The sequence below is a fragment of the Nyctibius grandis genome, chromosome 5, assembly GCF_013368605.1.
Source record: "Nyctibius grandis isolate bNycGra1 chromosome 5, bNycGra1.pri, whole genome shotgun sequence".
Classification (NCBI taxonomy): Eukaryota; Metazoa; Chordata; class Aves; order Nyctibiiformes; family Nyctibiidae; genus Nyctibius; species Nyctibius grandis.
Genome location: NC_090662.1, coordinates 17,557,191 through 17,575,361, shown reverse-complemented (window position 1 = coordinate 17,575,361; position 18,171 = coordinate 17,557,191). Strand labels below are relative to the sequence as shown.

The 18,171-nt window shown below is 41.2% G+C and overlaps 1 protein-coding gene across 3 annotated transcripts in view; it reads right to left on the bottom strand.

Moving 5' to 3' along the window:
• Positions 1-16,068, bottom strand: part of ABCD2 (ATP binding cassette subfamily D member 2) — a 48,789-nt gene extending 32,721 nt beyond the window's left edge. Inside the window, exons 1-6 of one of the 3 annotated variants that reach the window (XM_068400971.1) lie at positions 14,874-16,068; positions 13,319-13,499; positions 8,858-8,979; positions 5,787-5,955; positions 2,284-2,378; positions 763-908 (exon numbers count right to left, since the gene is read on the bottom strand). In XM_068400971.1, coding sequence (XP_068257072.1) covers positions 763-908; positions 2,284-2,378; positions 5,787-5,955; positions 8,858-8,979; positions 13,319-13,499; positions 14,874-15,809 — 1,649 coding nt within the window. In that variant the 5' untranslated portion in view covers positions 15,810-16,068. The remainder of the gene's footprint in view (positions 1-762; positions 909-2,283; positions 2,379-5,786; positions 5,956-8,857; positions 8,980-13,318; positions 13,500-14,873) is intronic. The other 2 variants (XM_068400969.1, XM_068400970.1) reach the window with 2 other exon arrangements.
• Between the last annotated feature and the right edge of the window lie 2,103 nt (positions 16,069-18,171).

The window sequence follows — 18,171 nt, the reverse complement described above, 5'->3', positions numbered from 1 at the left end:
AAATCTACTCATCAGTTAATATTTTCCATTCAGCTTAATAGCTTGTACTTTTTAAACAAGACTACAAACTGTACCATGAATACTTCCTTTGCCCATGGGAAGAAATGAACTACAGAAAGCAATCAAAGATTCTCAGTGTTTGATTTTGCTTTTGCAAAACAACCTAGTTAGAAGTCTCTAAGGAGATATTCTATAATCAATTGCATTAAATTATGTTCTGAGAGTCCAACAGCAAGTCAGAATACAAACGAAGCACAAAAAAGCCACGTTTCCCTTAGTGAAATGAGCACATTATTAAAAAGGCAATGGGCAGTTAATATTGGATTAGATCCTGGTCCTGTACTGTAAAAGTTGAACTTTGGAAAATTATTTTGAACAATTCAACATTTAGGAACCAAAACACTCTCACTTGTTTCCATCTTCGTTTTTAAAGTGAAATCAGAATTAAGATCTGTTAGGTCTATTTCAAATTTCTTTCAGATTCTAGTCTGTTCCCATGATCCAAATCATCCAGGACTTTAGCCATCAGGGGAGTATAGGCTCCATCATAGGCTCCATCACGAGCGTATGTGAGCCCTCTCCAATGACTGAAGATTTGCATCAACAACAAGAAGAGATTTTTTTTCCAGCACCCTCCACACAGCTGAGGCTGTGCTTACCTCCTTTTAACATGGCTGTACATATCACAGATTGAAAATGAGGGGAGTGGGATCAAAATTCATGTAACCAGAAAAAAGGTATCACCTTGAGCAAAACACATACCTTTGCGGTATATAAAACATGTGCTGCGGAGGGGGTTTGTAAAGAACTCCTTCATACACAGGCCACAAACCACTTAAAATTCTGAAGAGCGAACTCTTTCCACAGCCATTGGGTCCAGTGATTAAAAGATGCATCCCCTCCTGGACCTACAACAGCAATGAAAATGCAAAGATGTTACTGTGCAGTATATATGTCACAAGACAGTCTAAGACCCCTAGAGGGAGTTACGTGAGCATTTATATCAAATTATCTATCCATTACATTAATTACCTGCACATATTTATGCAACTATTCTGGAAACAGTGGCATTAGATATAATATATGGGCTGAAATAATGAAAATAATGTCTATAATGTCTGAGTATTTGTATAAACTACACTGATTATATCACAATGTCAATACACCACAGTTAGAATTAATTATTCTAATGCAGATTAGGTCCAAAGGTGTTAACGCTGTACAGAGCAGTGCTATGCCCATCAGTGATATTAATTTAAGCTATGGGAGCCTGATCAAATGATTTGGAAAATTTACTTCGTATTGCCCTTTCCTGCTTAATTACCAGTGTTATTTTGGCTGTGAAGCGCTTGCTTTTATTCATTTGAATATTACCCTGTGTATATATGAGTGCATATTTATGCATAATCACAATGTCATTGTCTACGCTCTACATAAAGATATTGACCATGTTATATTTTGTTGGTTTTGTCTCTTGAGCCAAATGAATAAATGTAACTGTCTCCTTGACCATAAAGTCATAATTTTACAAATCTGAAGTTCCTACACTGCAGCCATTAACAAGTTTTGCCACAGCTAGGACCCTCTCCTCCTAGTTGCTAATTCCTATACCAACAGAGGTGACAAGAGAAACATTCTGCTTTAGCTAAATTAAAAGACCTGCTGGAATTATTCATGTTAGTATTCTGATACTTTCAACTTCAACTATTTTTTAAAATAATGACATCCGTACTGGAACATAAGATCAGGATATATATGGGAGTAATTCAGTAAAGTCCATCCATTAAAATTGTGAGCAGGTACCGAGTGGTATCTGGAATAGCTTTTTAAAAACAATACATGTTTTTACTGAGTAAAGGCTCCACAGTTGGGCTTGTGAACTATGCTATCCCCTATTAGTACTGCTCTTTGTGGTGATCAGCAAAACTACAGACTGAATTTTTTCACTGCTGCTAGGAACTCAGACTTTTAAAGGAGGCTATGTGAGTAAAGCATCCCAATTTCATTGAAATTAAGTAAAGATGGATGCAGACTCGCATATACGCATTTGAAAATCTCAGGTCAGTTTTTTCACCTGGCAACAGCACCAGAAATCCTCTCTTCTCTTTCTTTGAGCAGGATAAACTACATATGTCTGCCTCTATTGAGCTACTATGCCTACCTTTCTGGACTTTCCCTTTTATCCATATGCTCCTCCAAGTACTTAACATAAGGTACATGAATTCTGTGCTGTTTATGTTAATGTGATGGCAACAATCAGAAGATTCTTGCATATCATCTTACTTTGAAGTTTAGTCTGGAAGCCACCACATCGCCATTCGGAGTAATAATAGGAACATTTTCACAAATAATTCCATGATCAACATCAATAACTTTCCCTAGAAAGAAAAAAAGAAAAAAAAAAAGTTTGTGAAACCTTCCTTTAAGCAATGGTACATGACAGTGTCTGTGCATGGCTGAGAAGTATAAATTGGTGAGCTTCAAACGACTTTTTCATGTGCTCCAGGTTCCCCTAGTGGAAAATCGGGATAACAAATCTTAGCTAGTCAGAAAGACACTGTCGGCGGTAGCCAAGAGGGTGCAATGACTCCCAAATTTGATCATAAAAATAATGCACAATATGCATCATAAATATATAATGCACTACAAAGACATATTTTATTCACATCCTACCTGTATTTACTGTATTTAGTTTTAAATAGGTGGTCAATATCAACCAGCAAAAAAAGTTCAAGGACAGCCTTAGCCACAGGCAGACCAGTTTACCTTCTCTTGAGGATTTCAGTGGAAAATGGAATTTACTTTCACTACCAGCTCTGAAACTCTGAGCCCAGTTCAGTCTCCTCCAGCAACGAGAGCAAAGGAGAAAACATTTAATGGCTTGCTTCCATCTCTTTTTGAAGCTACAGACACTGTAAACGCGTCTTGTATTTGTGGAAACCCATATAACATATTTCACTCCAGTAGCTACACTTACTATTTGGATTTCTGGAAAATTTAAATACATAATCTCAATCGGACATTTGGATACTCTGTAACACAAGAACTTAGAAATAAGTTCTTCTGGAAACAGTAAAAAAATGAAATCAACTCTAACTTCTCAGTTGCCTGTTAATGGGCTCCTCTAACAGAACCCGAACACCTGGTCTCCCAGACAAATATCAGAAATTACCTTTACGGACAAGATACAAAGGAAAGAGATTTCTCTTTGTATTAGAGGGCTGCTTATTTTATAACTTACACTAATCTGAATAAAGAAAAATGGAACTAAGGAAAAGCTGAGTTTATTATAAAAGGAACTGATAGCATTTCCTTCAGTTAAGTTTAGCCTTATATTTTCATTAACAGGCTCTTTTTTCAATTGCTTCCAACTTTGCCAAGCTGTAACAACCTGCGCAAAAATTTCTTTGCCACGTATCAGCCCAAGGATTCTTTTTTTCCTAAAATAAGTTTTATTTAAAACAGTTCTGTGGTGCCCAACATGAGATTATGGAAAACAAAGTGTTTTGCTGTTCAAAAAACCAATTGCAGCCTTATAACACTGACAGGCTCTATCCCCTTCAGACTCCTACAAAGGCACCTGATATGCAACTGGGAGATCAACCGCATCACACCGGGCGTGTGTTTTTTGATGGGTTCACCAAAACGCAAACAAATTTGGCCAAGGCACACTTTTGTGAAAAAGCGTCATTACCAGTCACTCCAACCACATGAATACTTGCGAAGGACTTGGCATGCATCTGACTGTGTCTCCACAGAAAAGTATCCTTCACAATCTCAAGCAAATTTCGCAAAATTCATTCATGTTTTTGAAGCACTTGGATACGGTGGATAAATTCTAGTTCAAATAAATCTATGATATAAAATAGTAAGCTAAGTAAGTATTAAGTAAACTTAATTCTTATTTCCTAACTTTGCAGTGTTTGATTGCAACTTTAGGGTGCTTTTAAAGCATTTTTATGTGCAACCAGAAATACTATTTGACAGTATTTGTACAAGATGTTCAAAATGATAATTGAGCTTTAAAATTCTGAATTATTAGATACACTATGTACATGATAATATTACTATCTGTTAAAAATATTCTAATACTTTTCATATTTTCACATTCTTATTGAAACAGTAAATGCAAGGCACAGCACAGGCATCCCTTAGTTACTTAAACTTATATTGGATGATTTAAAAGGAAATTAGTAGCATGTGTTGAAAAAGCCTTTGGGGAAGCTGAATATTAAGATTTTTCTTTTCTAACAATGCAGACACATATATATATGTGAGCACGTGTACTTTTATCCACATACAAATCCACTCTGCAAGGATTTCTGAAGTATCAAGACCAATAGAAAGGAGGAAAAAAAGTATTACAATGGGATTTGTCATAAAAAGTCTGGAGCCTGTGGCCTAGATTCATGTGGCCTAAATTCTAGTTAAGTCTTTGTGCACAATACTTGGTATTGGCTAGCTGCCTCTGAGAGCCTACAACCACTCAGGAGCAAACGCTAGTCACTGCAACTTAGGAGGAGTTCAGGCCGGATGAAATGTGTGACTGTAGTGAAATCAAACCTTGGGAAAATGTTGCAGAGAAAAAAGGAGTGGGGTATAAGTATACTAGACCAAAAGGGAACGTGAACAACATAATTGCATAACTGAACTGTATTTGGTTTTGTCTTTAAAATACAGTTATCTAAAAAGATCCCCAAAATTACTTTGTTGCTCCAGGAACTACAAATCTTTTCTCTTGTACGTGACAAAATGCCATTTCTTTTAACGTCAGACAAATATTACCAAGGCCTACAAGATTAAGACATCAGCTATTTCCACAGCTATGCACCACGCCGCATCAGACTGTTCGTTATGAAGAACCTTGTCAGAGAACCTTTGAGAAATCCGTGCTGAAGGGCAGCACTGTTGAAATTGTTGAAAGAAGTTATTTCATAAAGTGCACTTTGGTGCCTTCAACTCTACCAAGGTTTAAGTTTTCAGAGGCCAAAGGGAGGCAATGAGGCTTTTCAACACCACAGAGGGGAGAAGGAGAAGGGGTCTGTTGGGAAAATTGGGAAGAGCTCATTGCAAAAGCTGCCTTTAAGTACCTCAGAGAGAAGCTGGACGCAAGAGGAGAAGAGAGGTAGCACATAATGGAGCACAATAAGAAATGGATGTACACAGAAAATGCTTTGGGGAGGGTGGAGACAGAAAGATAGTGGCACCAGAAAGATACAGGATAGGGATGGGAGGGATAAGGTATATATTGATCAGATCATTTGGGAGGTGAGGGAAAGGGTAAAGTTGTCAGCCCATTTTCAGCTGTAAATTCCCACTGAATTATGAAAAAATGAGCACAGGCTGATTTTTAGTCACTGAAAACAAAGTAGTATTTTCGTCAAAACTACTGAACCAATCTGTCTTTCCTTCCTACTCCAAACAAAACAATGCGGTGTTTGAAGATGAAAAATGTTACAGTCTGTTTTCTGAAAAAAATCAAGTATCTGAGGAAAGCAGGCACTGCCCGTGTAAGAATAATAATACCATCACCAATAATAGTATAGTTGAAATGCCTTTTTCATTGAGTTTTCACAGAAAACATTTGAGCCATTTTGTGTATTAGAAAAGCACTGCATAAGCACAGAGTTACAAAATAGCAGGAGGTTAAAATGGAAGGTGACATGGTCTCTAGGGTATTAAGGCTGAGAGGCCGATTTGTTACAGAAACAAAACCTCTGTTCACCTCCTGTCCCACTGCACCAGCCCCACACACAGGGAAATACCTACAAATAAGGATTAATTACCTTTGATTTCTAAGGGCCCATCAACATGCAATTCTGCTTTATCTTCATTCTTGCTGTTGTTTTGAGATCCTTGAATAACAGCAGTTCTTTTGTAGATGCCTCTCTTCACCTCATCAAAGACTGAAAACATGTTGTAGACACGGGCGGTGTAGCCTGCTAGCTCGGTAACCTGAGAAACAACAAATGCCTCATTTCAGTTATACTTCGCAAATTCTAGAAATGAAATGTTTGGCCAAAGATTAATGAAAAACATTCCCAGCTATTCTGTGTCAGTGCTTCTCAAATGTTACTCTGGAAGGATCAATGATGTGTCTTTCAATACCTATCAATTTTCATTCCTTGAGCTGTGCTAACCCATATGCCACCCACAGCTCCTACCAGCCAACAGACAGAGATGGTTTGAGGGGGACAGATTTCGGCCAATGTGAGCTATGATAGCTCCAGTAAATGAGGAGGTTGCAGGGACCGCTCTTTTCCATAGATCAGTAGAGTCTTCAACCAGCAGAGAACAGCTATTAGCATACCTGAAAATACAGAGCCTATCATACAAGAGAAAAACAAAACCTTTGCATTTGCCAGCAAAATGAAGATCCACAGAAGTGAGAAAAATTGGCATGTGTAATTATTTATGTTTCCTTCCATGTATTCCCAAAATCTCCCGTGGGAACGGTGTGCTTTTCTGTGTAAAACAGGCAGCACCAGGGTATACTAATCTAAAACACGGTACAAAAAAGAAATGACTCTTCTGTCAACTGCATGCTAGAGTACCTGAGCTAAATCTGAGACCTTGGATAAGAACTGGGCATTTTTAAGATGGTGAGGTTTCTTAAAAGGCTTTCTCCTTTTTTTTTTGGTCCTTTTGTCACAATTTCCACCTGGTCAAGACAGAAACAACAGATCTCTGGACCTGGTAACTTCCTGTTCATGGGCAGCAACACCACCAAGAGCTCCCAAAGAACTGCCTCCATCTGCTGGCAGCAAAGAATTAAACCCAGGCATCTTATTATAAATGTATTATTAGAGGGTTTTAAAAGGATGAATTTTTATACTAAATGCAGAGAGCAAGACAAGAAGAAGAAGAAAATTAGTTCAAGATTATAAAATCATTAGCTTGCTGTGGTTGAACATACGCATCCCATGATTGAGTTCACCTGCTATGGGCCTACATAATTCCAATATAAAATCCTCTATAAATTTCACTATTTGTGCCAGATTCAGAAGTGAGTGCTAGTACTGGCCACATGGCCATCACTCCACTGGAGGTTAACAAGTACACAACATCTTGAAAAACTCAGTTTAAAAAGAGTAATGACTCAATGTTTCAACTCCATCAGCTGTACATTGTTTTGCACTATTAGTAATTGCATTAACAGCTGTGAAAGTATTGGGCTAACAGCACTTGAGGCAGTAGGAAGCACATGGGAGCTGTAACATCATTCTCCACACAATTTTAGTGGGAGCTCATACCAGGACTGAGTGCTCTGCACAGTGTCAGCAGTGGCATTTGATGGAGAGAAACCTGTATGTGATGAATGAAACTTGTACCAACTGTGCCGCAGAAGAAACATAACTTGTAGTAAGTTTCTAAACCAGGACCCTACAAACTCACTTTGTCAAAACACTAAATACTACCATCTAAACTATTGACCTGCAAAGACAAGTTGAGCCCACCTCATCTGCACGCTGAATTACATTGACTGGAAGGAGGCTGCTTTGGTGGATCAGGTGGGCAAGTACTGGAACTTCACTACCACTTGAAGTGGATTGAAGTACACTGTCCTTTGGAAACTGCCTGAATCACGAAATGGGAATGACAATGTGGTTAAAGTAAAGTATAAATGTAAAATTAAGACGGAAATTCATAGAACTGGTCTTTGATCTCATGCGTCCGCATTAAAATCTCACCATGCTATAAACAAAGTGAGTTTGTTCAGTTGTTCCTATGACTTTGTGGGTATTTTTCCTTCCAAAAAATAAACCCACAACGTTTGTAAGTGCCCATGTACATTATATAAATGACTTAAATGTTGAAAATAAAACAGAAATTACATCAGTCTATAACAGGTTATGTGGCAGTGTCTTTAGAGCAGGGGCCAAGCAGGGTAACAGCTAAAGGAGCATAGGTCAAAACCACAGCTCATTAGAAGAGCTTCCGAAAAAAAAGCACAGACTCTGGCTTTGTCAGAGTCCATATCTGAAGGCGTCACACTACCCCTCCTCCCCCAATTTACAAAGCTGTAGCTATTATGGCTGGATTCCAAGTAACAGAATCCATAGCCTTTGATTAGCGTGCCTCCTTGCACTGCACTGGGAAAAGCGGTCCCACCAAAGGGAGAAGCAAAAACCAATTAACAAATGCAGAACCAACATTCAGAAGGAAATGCTCAGCAAAATAATAGCGCTGCCTCACTTGTTTTTTGCTTAACAGCTGGCACCTAGAGAAACCCTAAAGAGAGTTCACAGATGAAAGCCCAACTTGACTGGAATTTGGGTAAGGACCTGAAACAACATCTCTGATCTTCCAGATGAACATCCTGTACTTCTAGACTATTTGCTGTCCCAAGGTGGATTTTTTCCTGCTAAAATTTCTCTGCTTTGCAAAATTACTTACAATTTAACAGGTTCACAAGATATTGAAAAAAGCCCTACAGTTTAGGCAGCCAGGAAATAAGTATTCAATTCTCTCTGTGTTTCATACAAAACATGACACTTCCAACAGAAGAGTCCCAATATATTGGAGGCAGACAGCCTGAGTTCAGGTCTGTGCTCCAAACAGAGGACGAATTTGAACCTTTATCACTCACATTCCAGGAACTTCTATTGCTCTCTGATGGCACCTGAACACAGGTATCAAAAATGACATTTACATGTTGCACCATACTGGCAGCTGTGCACTTTAGACTCTTTGTGGACTTAACTCTAAAGACCAAACTACAAGTTCAAAGATCTCCATGGATTTAGTTGCAACACAACTCGCCTTTAAAAATGGCACTTTTTTTTTTTTCATTTTATATTAAAAGTATTTTACTTTTTTTTCCTTTTCTGTTTCATGTATGACAGATGCACAGTACCTCTTTGTATGATGACATAATCCTTTCAATAGCATCTGCTCCAGAGATCAGCAAGTTTCGTGACGTAGTAAAAGCTTCTGTTCTTTCACTAACCATTGCCTGTTTCTGGCCATCTTCCAATTCTAAAGGTAAAAAAAAGTTTTCGGTTAAAATACTCTTCTGAAAATTATCTCTACAAATTAAATTATGACTACAATGTGACCCATTATAGAGCAGCTTTTAAATTCAGAAGTTAACTCTACAAAGACAATCTTTCAAAAAGTATTGGTGAGTGTAACTAGCATTGGTAACAAAGAGTAAGTGGGAGTATATGGAATTCATCTTCTTATGCAAAACATCCTATTCTTTTATACTATTTGTCTACCTAGATAATTTTCCTTTTAATATATCACTAATCAACCTAAATTTTTCAAGATATGAAAAAAGTGAAACCTAAGCAACGACCTGAAACAGATTTTAATAGCATTTTTACTACTTTTGCAATTATTCATTTTCACCCTTACTTATTTAGTGACTTCATGTAAAAGGAAACATTCATATTGATAGAAATTTGGCAACGTGATTATATTTCTATAAGAAAGCAATAAGCTCTTTTATTATCAAAGGCATGTTTTAAGTAGGATGCCTCTCTCTCACAACACAGTTTTTTCTCTTCATCTGACCCTAGATCAAAGTTGTGATGCTTTGTTTATGACACTGCGTCCTATTCTACTAGCAAGAAAACTCTTGCTCCAAAGAAAAGAGTTGTCTCATGAGAATGTCAGCAGCAACAGGCAAGGAGAAAACAGCAGCAGAAATTATAGAAGATATATGAGAAATAAGTAAGTTTACATTTAACATATCTGCACATACTCTTGCTACCATGTGACCTACAGATTTATATAGCACAGTCAACTTGCAATGTTTGCTTCTTGAAGGAATCAAGATTTAAAAAGAAGTGGCTGAATATTTTAAGACTGAATGTTGTTTCAGTGTTAATAGTTGCACCTACAAAAAAGAAAACAACGATGTGTAGTAAACCACTCTTAAAGATTTTTCACAAACAAGATTTAGAAAGAAAGGTCTCAAGGCTTTTCTGCATCACATAACTTAGATATTTATCTTTACATATTGCTTAAGTCTGTTGCAGAATGGGGTCTGGATATATTTTTTTTAAGTTTGTGAAGTTTTTTTAAGTTTCTTTTTTAAGCTAAGCTGCTGCTGGGCATCAGGCTAGGCAGGGTAAGAGGTAGATCCAGTGTGGCGACTCCTGTATTAGCAATTGTTATCAACACCCTCTGTGATGTTTGCACAGTGCTTATGGTCAAGAAAATCCAGGAGGAATTCCCTGCAGATGTAACGCAACTATAAATTTTATGGGCTAAGTCAAGCAATGCAGGAGTATAGCAAACAATAATTTTTTTACTTGGTAACTGTCTCACCTCCCTGACAAAACCTGATTCTAAAAATCTGGTGTCTAGAAATCTACATGCAGTACCAAAGCCAGATGTACCTTTCTGCCTTTATTATTTAAATCTAAATGTTACTTTGTTTTCATTTACACATCCATAGTGGTATCCCTACATAATTACATCTGAATCACTGAAATACACTATGGATAATTTAGGAAAAACTTCTTTTAAATTCTTACATTATAATTTTGCATATATATATATATACACACACACACACCATCTACATGTTACTCTTCCTGGCCTCAGATGTTTTATATAACAACTTTAATTAATTGACATAGATGTTCACATTTTTTAGCTTAAATTATACAACATCAGTACACTGTCAACTAATTGTATGTAATCTAGCCACCTGAGACACGACAGGCATGCTTTTTTTAAAAAAAGAAAAGACAGAAAACCTCTTGCAAAGGGAAAGATTACAAAACTTCTGCTCATGTAGTTCTCACTTATTTAAAAAAGTAATTTCCACTCCAAGAAGAATAAACTGAGGGGACAGAGAGAACTCATTTAAGTCACTAGTAAAAACTAAATTGAAATTTGTTTCTTAGTTCTCAGAGAACCGACTTTTGCGGATCTTGTTGGGATTACAGCTCATGCAGCCCATATTATGTAGAACCACCAAAATTAAATCATTTAGGAATCAGCTATGGCTTAACTACACTCATGTAGCATTCCTCCTGTATGTATACGCAGAATTTACTGACGGCTGCTTCCAGCACCCAGGCTAGCTCATCTACTAAGAGTTGAGAGATCTCTACAAACCACTGCATCAGTCATTTTAGACATACTTCTAGGGGTATTTGAAAAATTAAAATTATATAGAATTTATGAGCATTTCACCGTTCCAAAACACAAGCTCTTATATTATGTGCCTAACTTTCCATCCAAAACATTTTTCATCTGGCTGGCCTCCTGTGTGTGAAGAAGTGATGCACCGCAACAGGGCAGACAGACTGCCTCTGTTTCATACAGAATCTAACATTTCCCTTTTCATCTTCATTCATGTAATTGATAGTCATACTTGTTTTACAAACAAAGACAAGTGTTCACTGTGTCTAGAGGAATGAAAGTCTTGCTTCCAAAAATAGTTACTTTCCACAAACCGATGAGACATACAACCTTTGGAACATCAATCATTTAACACAAAAAGAATGAGAAATGTTATCAAATGGGAATCTTGGCTTTGCTAGTTGATTTCTTCCCCGAAATACGTAACAGAATTAGGAAATTTCAGTCAGAAATATCACCATCATAGAAGATACTTTTTTCTTTTTATTGCAGGATTTTTTTTTTACCTTCCCCCGCCCCCCCCCCCCCCCCCCCCCGAAGAAGTGTACAAAATCTACTGCTTTAACCTTTAGTCTCAAGTCTGGACATGGTACCAGTTTTGTGCATGTCCCTGATTCTGGTGCTTTATCCTAAAGTAATAAATCCACTATCTCTTCCTTCAGATATGAACAAAGTTGCACCTGACCTGCTGAGGCACAAAGCACTGTTTGCCCAAGCAGGTCAATGGTAAGTTCAAGTCTGCTTGATTCTTTGAATACCTGTTATACTTCGAACTGGTCTTGACAGTGTTGATTTGTCAGTATTACGTTTGCAATCCATCGTTATGATATGCCTCGGGTCTCCATAACAAGACCCGTGCTTTAACATTTTATGCTGCTGGTGGCAAATATTCTGCTTTACAACATGAGCCATCACTGCGTCTTTCTTTTCTCCCACATTTGAAAAGTATTTATGAAAAGAATACTCATGAGTAACAGGAATGTTATTTAGTTTAGCATGAATAGGAGTCCTTTTTTTATTCATGCTCTAATACCAAGGAGATATTTACAATGTGTGGTTAAACAATCTTTTTCTTGACTGTACTCGTTCCCATCTTAGCTGAAAGACTCTTATCATTTTTTCTGTTGTGCTGATAGCCTTCACTGTGAGGTGAAATGGCTTTGTACAAACTCTTCTGTTTGGAATAGGATCTCCTGATATTTTTGAAGCTGTTACCAGGATGCCAGCCAGGGTCCTGATATAGTGCCCTCCTGAAGCCACGTGATGGGCAGTGGTTCAGACAGCTGAACACCCAGCTATGTACTGACAAAACTGCAAGTAAGTTAAACCATGTGGGGGCTGCACGAAGTCATCCTACAGGTCGAACCAAGCTTGTCCAGTTGGACAGTCCTGATTTGGAATATAATTACCAAGACCTGCACTGAAAATACTTCACTCATTCCTGATTAAATGTACCAAACTTACAACTGATCCTTCCATAGGCATTGCAGGATCTGTGCTTAAAGAATCCTATGGAATTTGTGATGTATTCTATGGTTCTAATTGCACATAAGGAAGCCTGTTGAGGCAAACTTTCCCCACTTGTCTTTCATTATCCCTCCGTAATTACATTTCTTTCTGCTCTGTTTTTTTTCTTTTAATAGCACCTACAATAACAATAGTATTTGAGTCCCTTTGCACTTCCTAGAAAGTTGTGATAGGATATCAAAAATTATACCATCCAAGACTAGAACCTGAATTTCACCCGCTCTTCTCCCAGGGAGTCAGGGAAAAACAACGGTTCCTAACACATCAACACATAAGAGAATAATTACCTGTAATTACACTATGGTTTATGGAAGGAGGAGACAAGCACTCTAGGAAAGTTAATAGTATCATTTTGTAAAGTAGCAGGTGATGCTGCAAAAATTAGCCTGCCACCTCAACAGTGGCTAGTGAATAAGGATTGAAATTATTATTATAATCTCATGTGACACAAGGATCCTCTAAATCCTGAATTCATGTTTTTTATCAGGCTTACGTTCAAAGCTGGACCTTTTGCATTGCTCTTTCCTCAGATGACTCGCTATGCTTGAAAGTTATGCACAAGACACAGACCTTATAATAAAGTCTGTGAGTAATAAATAAATATGAATGGCATTCAGGGGAAGTACAGTCTTTTGAGGACGTAACTTTAAAGAAACATTTAGAAATTAAGTAAAAAAAATAGTATTACCACCATCTGCAAATCCCGTTGCGGTGATGATGGGCACAGCGACCATAATCATACCACAGCTACTCCAGACATACTTCATCAGGAACTGCTCTATCATGATGTACCATAAACGTTTGGACAAAATGAGATTCATTTGATCTGCCAAAGCCTTGTAGCTTTTTTGCAGTTGTTTCATTTCTACCTACAGTTAAAAAAATAAAACATTTATACAATGCAACAAAGATGCATATGTCATACAAGACAGGTTCACGTACGTACGTTAAATAATCGGGTACCCAGAGCTGTGACTTCTGAGTCACATCTGCTGCGTGGTACTTTATTTTCACAGTGCTGCAGTCTCACAGCAAAAGTGCACAGCTTTATGGAAGTCAGTGGACCTGGTTCTTATTTACAACACCGTCCCTTGATAGCACACTGGCAGGTTTTCAGCTTTTTTAAGATCTCTGATATATACAAGAACAACATACAAAGCAGTCACAACAGCTGATTCTAACAAGCAAAATAAGATTGATTCCACATCCTTTTAATGAAGCTGCAGCTGTAGAGTTCCACAGCAACCGAAACTCCTCATATTGGAAAGCATTTGGGGATCAATTATCTCCAATGACTTAAAGCTGCAGAGCTGATCCCTAAAATGCCCTGCTGCTTGTTTTTGCAAGCAGTTTAGAGGAAGAGAGAACTATCCCAAGAGGTTTAACAAGTGAAAGGCAGTTTGCAAGTCAACATGATATAATGTATTCAGTTCAAGCCAGTCTATGTGGGAACTGAAAAAAAGTTTAATTTAGCTGCACTTAAAACATTACTATAGGCGGCATTTGAGAATGATTGCTCCTACCAAAATAAACCATTTACATTATATAATCATTGCTTGGAGTGAAAGAGTAACATTTCAGGCTGGTTTCCAGCTTTCACTTTCATCTTTCATGAAACAACTTTTTTCTCCAAATCGTGTTTGAAAGGTGTTACAGCCAAAATTCATTTTTAATAAAAAAATATGAAGAGTTCCTTAATAAGGTGGCTTTAAAACAAGCCACTAGTTTATGTAACTGTGACTGCTGAAGTACTCTACTTAAGCTATTTTAAGACTCTGATGACTACATCTTTGCTTAGCTATGCAAAAGAGTGTCAAAGGTTATAGTGCTCTCTGTGCTATCACAGAGTTTTCCCCTAGACTTTCTGATGTGCCCTGGTTGCTATTTCTGCAGCATTAAATCTGGTCGTTCATAAACACAGATGGAAAAAAAAAAAAAGCTTGGAAGAGTTATGCAGAGTGGGCTGGGCAGGGGAAAAACAAGAACAGAGATAAACTTTCTAGAAAAGCATAAGGTCCAGCTACAAAACAGGAACACTGTCAGAGCACATGGGAACTACGGTCCGCTCCCCCCAGATACAGCCTGCAAGACGGCTTTTTCCTAGCGAACGGGAAGTGCTAGCTGTAAACAGGTTTAAATGTCAGAGGGACCCAAAGTGCTTGGGGAGGGCAGGAGGGGAAGCGTGGGTCAGCTCCGGCACTGCAGGAGCAACACCAACACCCTCCTTTTTCTCTCCCCCTTACCTTGTGCCCTCTGTAAAAGGCGATCTCTTCCACGTTAGCAATGATGCGCGAATGCATGAAGCGCAGGTAGCCCTTCTTGTGTGCCTCCTCAGCCACCAGCTTGCCAAACTTGGGCGAGCAGGCTTTGAGCACGCGGGCCGTAGCGTAGACGACGAGCCCAGCCAGGAGCGTGGGCCCGATGGGGTTGGCCCCCCGGGACCGCGCTGTGCGGATGAGGGTGTAGGAGGTGAGCACGACATCCAGGATGGGCTTGGTGAGGTTGGAGTAGAGATGCGCCACGGACTGTGAGAACATCATGATGTCCTCGGTGAGGGACTGGTCAGGGTTGGCCAGCCGCCCATCCATGCTGATCACCCTGTAGTAAGTCTGGTTGGCAAAGTAGGTCTCATAGGCATGATCCACCAGGCGCGTGCGGAAGGCGAGGGCCAGCTTGCACTCCAGGTACCTTATGGTGCTGTTCACAAAAGTGGCTGGGATCGCAATCATCAGCCATTTGATTAATTTGAAGACAAAGCTCCTGGGCTTTTTTTCCACGATACTTTTCACAATCTTCCCATCGAGAGCAGCCACATAGATGGAGAGGAAGGTCCTGGAAACCAGAGCGACCGAGTGGAGGCAAAGCAAGCCCAGCTCGGTGCTCACCAGCTTTGGGAAGAACAGCTTGCGAAGTTCCAGCAGCTGCTTGAAAAATTCCGCGTTCAAGGCCGGGGAGGCTCTGCCCCGGCTGCCGGCGTGGAGCGGCGCCTCCCGGCCCCCGTCAGCCCGGCCGGCATCCTGCGAGCCGCCTCTGCAGCCCGCCCGCTTCAGGCGCCTGCGGATGACGGGGTAGAGGATCCGGAGCCCGTACGCCGCAGCCAGCAGGCACGCAGCCCTCTTCGCGGCGCCCGCCCTGCTCCATTGCACCCGCCGGGCCGCCGCATGCAGCATGTGGGTCATCCTGCCCCGCCGCAGGCACCGCTTCGCGCCGCTCCTAGCGGGGGCGGCTCACGCCCCGCGGGAAGGGCGGCTCAGCCGGGTCTTCATCGGGCCGCCGGGAGCCGCGGCTCCCCGCCGGCCGCCCTGCCGTGACAGATGCCGAATGAGCCCTGCCTCCGAGGGTTGATGGTTGCCTTCAAAGCGCGGCGCGTTGCACAGCGCGGCCCGGCGCCGCGCAGCCCGCCCCGCCGACCACCATTGGCTGCGCGGCGCGGGGCGGCACCGGCCCGGCTACCCCGTGCCGCGGCCCCGGCTCCGGCTGCTCGCTCGGGGCCCCGCCGCGGCAGCAGCAGCAGCAGCGCGGGTACCCCTGGCGTTCGGCCCCGGGCTGACAGCAGGTCCCCCGGCGCTCGGCCCCGGCTGGCACCGTGGATCCCCCGCACTCGGCCCGGCTGCACGGCGGGTCCGCGGAGCTCGGCCCGGTAGCGCCGCGGCTCGCCTCAGGCTGCGGCCGGCCCTTTCCTTCCGCCTGCCCTGCGGAGCAGGCACCGCCTCCGGCCCCGGCCCCGCCAGCGGCGCGGGGGGTGCGACGGGACGAGGAGAGCTCGGGCCCTGCGGCAGCCCCGGCGCGCGCCCGAGCCCTCCCCCGGGGCGGGGCCGTAACGTCGCCGCGGGGGGCGGCGAGCGGTGGCCGGGCGTGACACGGCCGAGGGCAGGGCGCAGTCGGGGCCGGTGGCTGAGGGGCGGCCTCGGCTCGGAAGTGTGGCGGCGGGAGGGAGCCGGGCAGCGCGGCGTCTCCGGGGCAGCGCTTTCCAAATACGCGTGATTTATTTCCTGCCCTCTCCTCGAAAGGAAGCCGGTGTTGTGCTGTTGCAGCGGTATTAGACAAAAACAACCCCGACCGATTCGCACGGTCCCTGGCAGCAAAACCAGGCTAAATTCGCACAAAGGAATTAACACTAAAGGCAATTGTCTTACTGCTTTATTTTTCTCTTTCCCTAATTTCTTATTTCTACTTCTTCACTTGTTTGGAAAAGGTATTGTATTTGAAATTATAGGAGGAGGATCAGAACACTTAAAGATTTTGGGTCCTTTCACACTTTGAAAATGAAGTAATAAGGTAACTGCACCAGCTGGTATATGATAAAGCATCAGTTTAGGATGTGTGTGTAAAAGCAGATTTGAAAAACGTGTTATTAGGCATTTACAGGAGAGCTGAGGAGTCCAGCCTTCCGCTAGAAATGGAGAGTGAGGCAACCTACCTCCCTGTAACTTGGCATACACAGAGTTAAATCAAGTCACATTACTGTTATAAAACAGCCCTCTTTGGACAGAGTGCAGTGGTGACGTTTGGATAGCAACACAAGTTTCAGAATGAAGAAATAATATCTTTGATTTGAGGGAGAGAGTGCTTTGCTTTTAAAAATGAGTCACCAATTACCAAAGCATCCCAGGTGCCTTCCAAAAAGCTCAGTAAGCCAAGACTAGCAAGACAAGACCAAGTAAGATCTATTTCTCACTTCCTAGGAGGCTGCACAAATTTTGTCCACAATGGGCTGGACAGTTATGTAGAGAAGTGGGATAATCTTGGAGCTTATTAAGACTTTCTGCCAGTGGGGGCGGAAGATAGAGATCTGGATAAAGGTCCTTCTAGCTTTTTTTTTTTTTTTTTTTTTTTAATGACACAACTCAAAACAAAGCTAAGAAAATGTTGTCAAAATCTGACCTAGAGCAGTACAGCTAACTTTTCGTTACTAGGTAGGCCTGGTTTCACTGCAGATTATTTTGTCGGTAAAATAGAAAAGTTTTTCAGCGCACAAAGACACTGACAAGGTATGCTGGCTAAGAAATTGCTGTGCTTAGGGTTTGTTATTTTTCAATCATGATCTCCAGTTGGATACTTCCCATTCTGGCTTGTGTGTATCACTGCATACTCTTAGATTTTGCCAAACCACAGTTATTTGCAATATTCCATTACTCTAGCATTTTCTTACCAAGGGGAGAGTTCACGGACCTCTTTCGGTTCTGCATATCTGCTGACCTTTCACTCCACAAGATGCTGGAGGACTGAAGCTTTTGGTGACTTGGCGGTAAGTGCAGACTTATGCCCCACAGTCAGTTCTGTGGGGACATATAAGTAAAGCAAATCTGACTGTGCAGTGTTTCAGTCAAAAGTTATATATTTTCTTCCTTTGAAAGAAAAAAGCCTAAACTGTTGTTTTAAATACACCGTTTCTTCTGTTCTTGCTGCCTCGAGAGTTGTGCTCAGCCACAGTCCCGCTCTGTAATCCATGCACAAACTCCTCTTTGTGGAACATGGCCTTAGGTGGTAGATTCTTTTTTTTTTAGTGCTGAAGGAAGCAATTTTACTCCATTTAGTCAT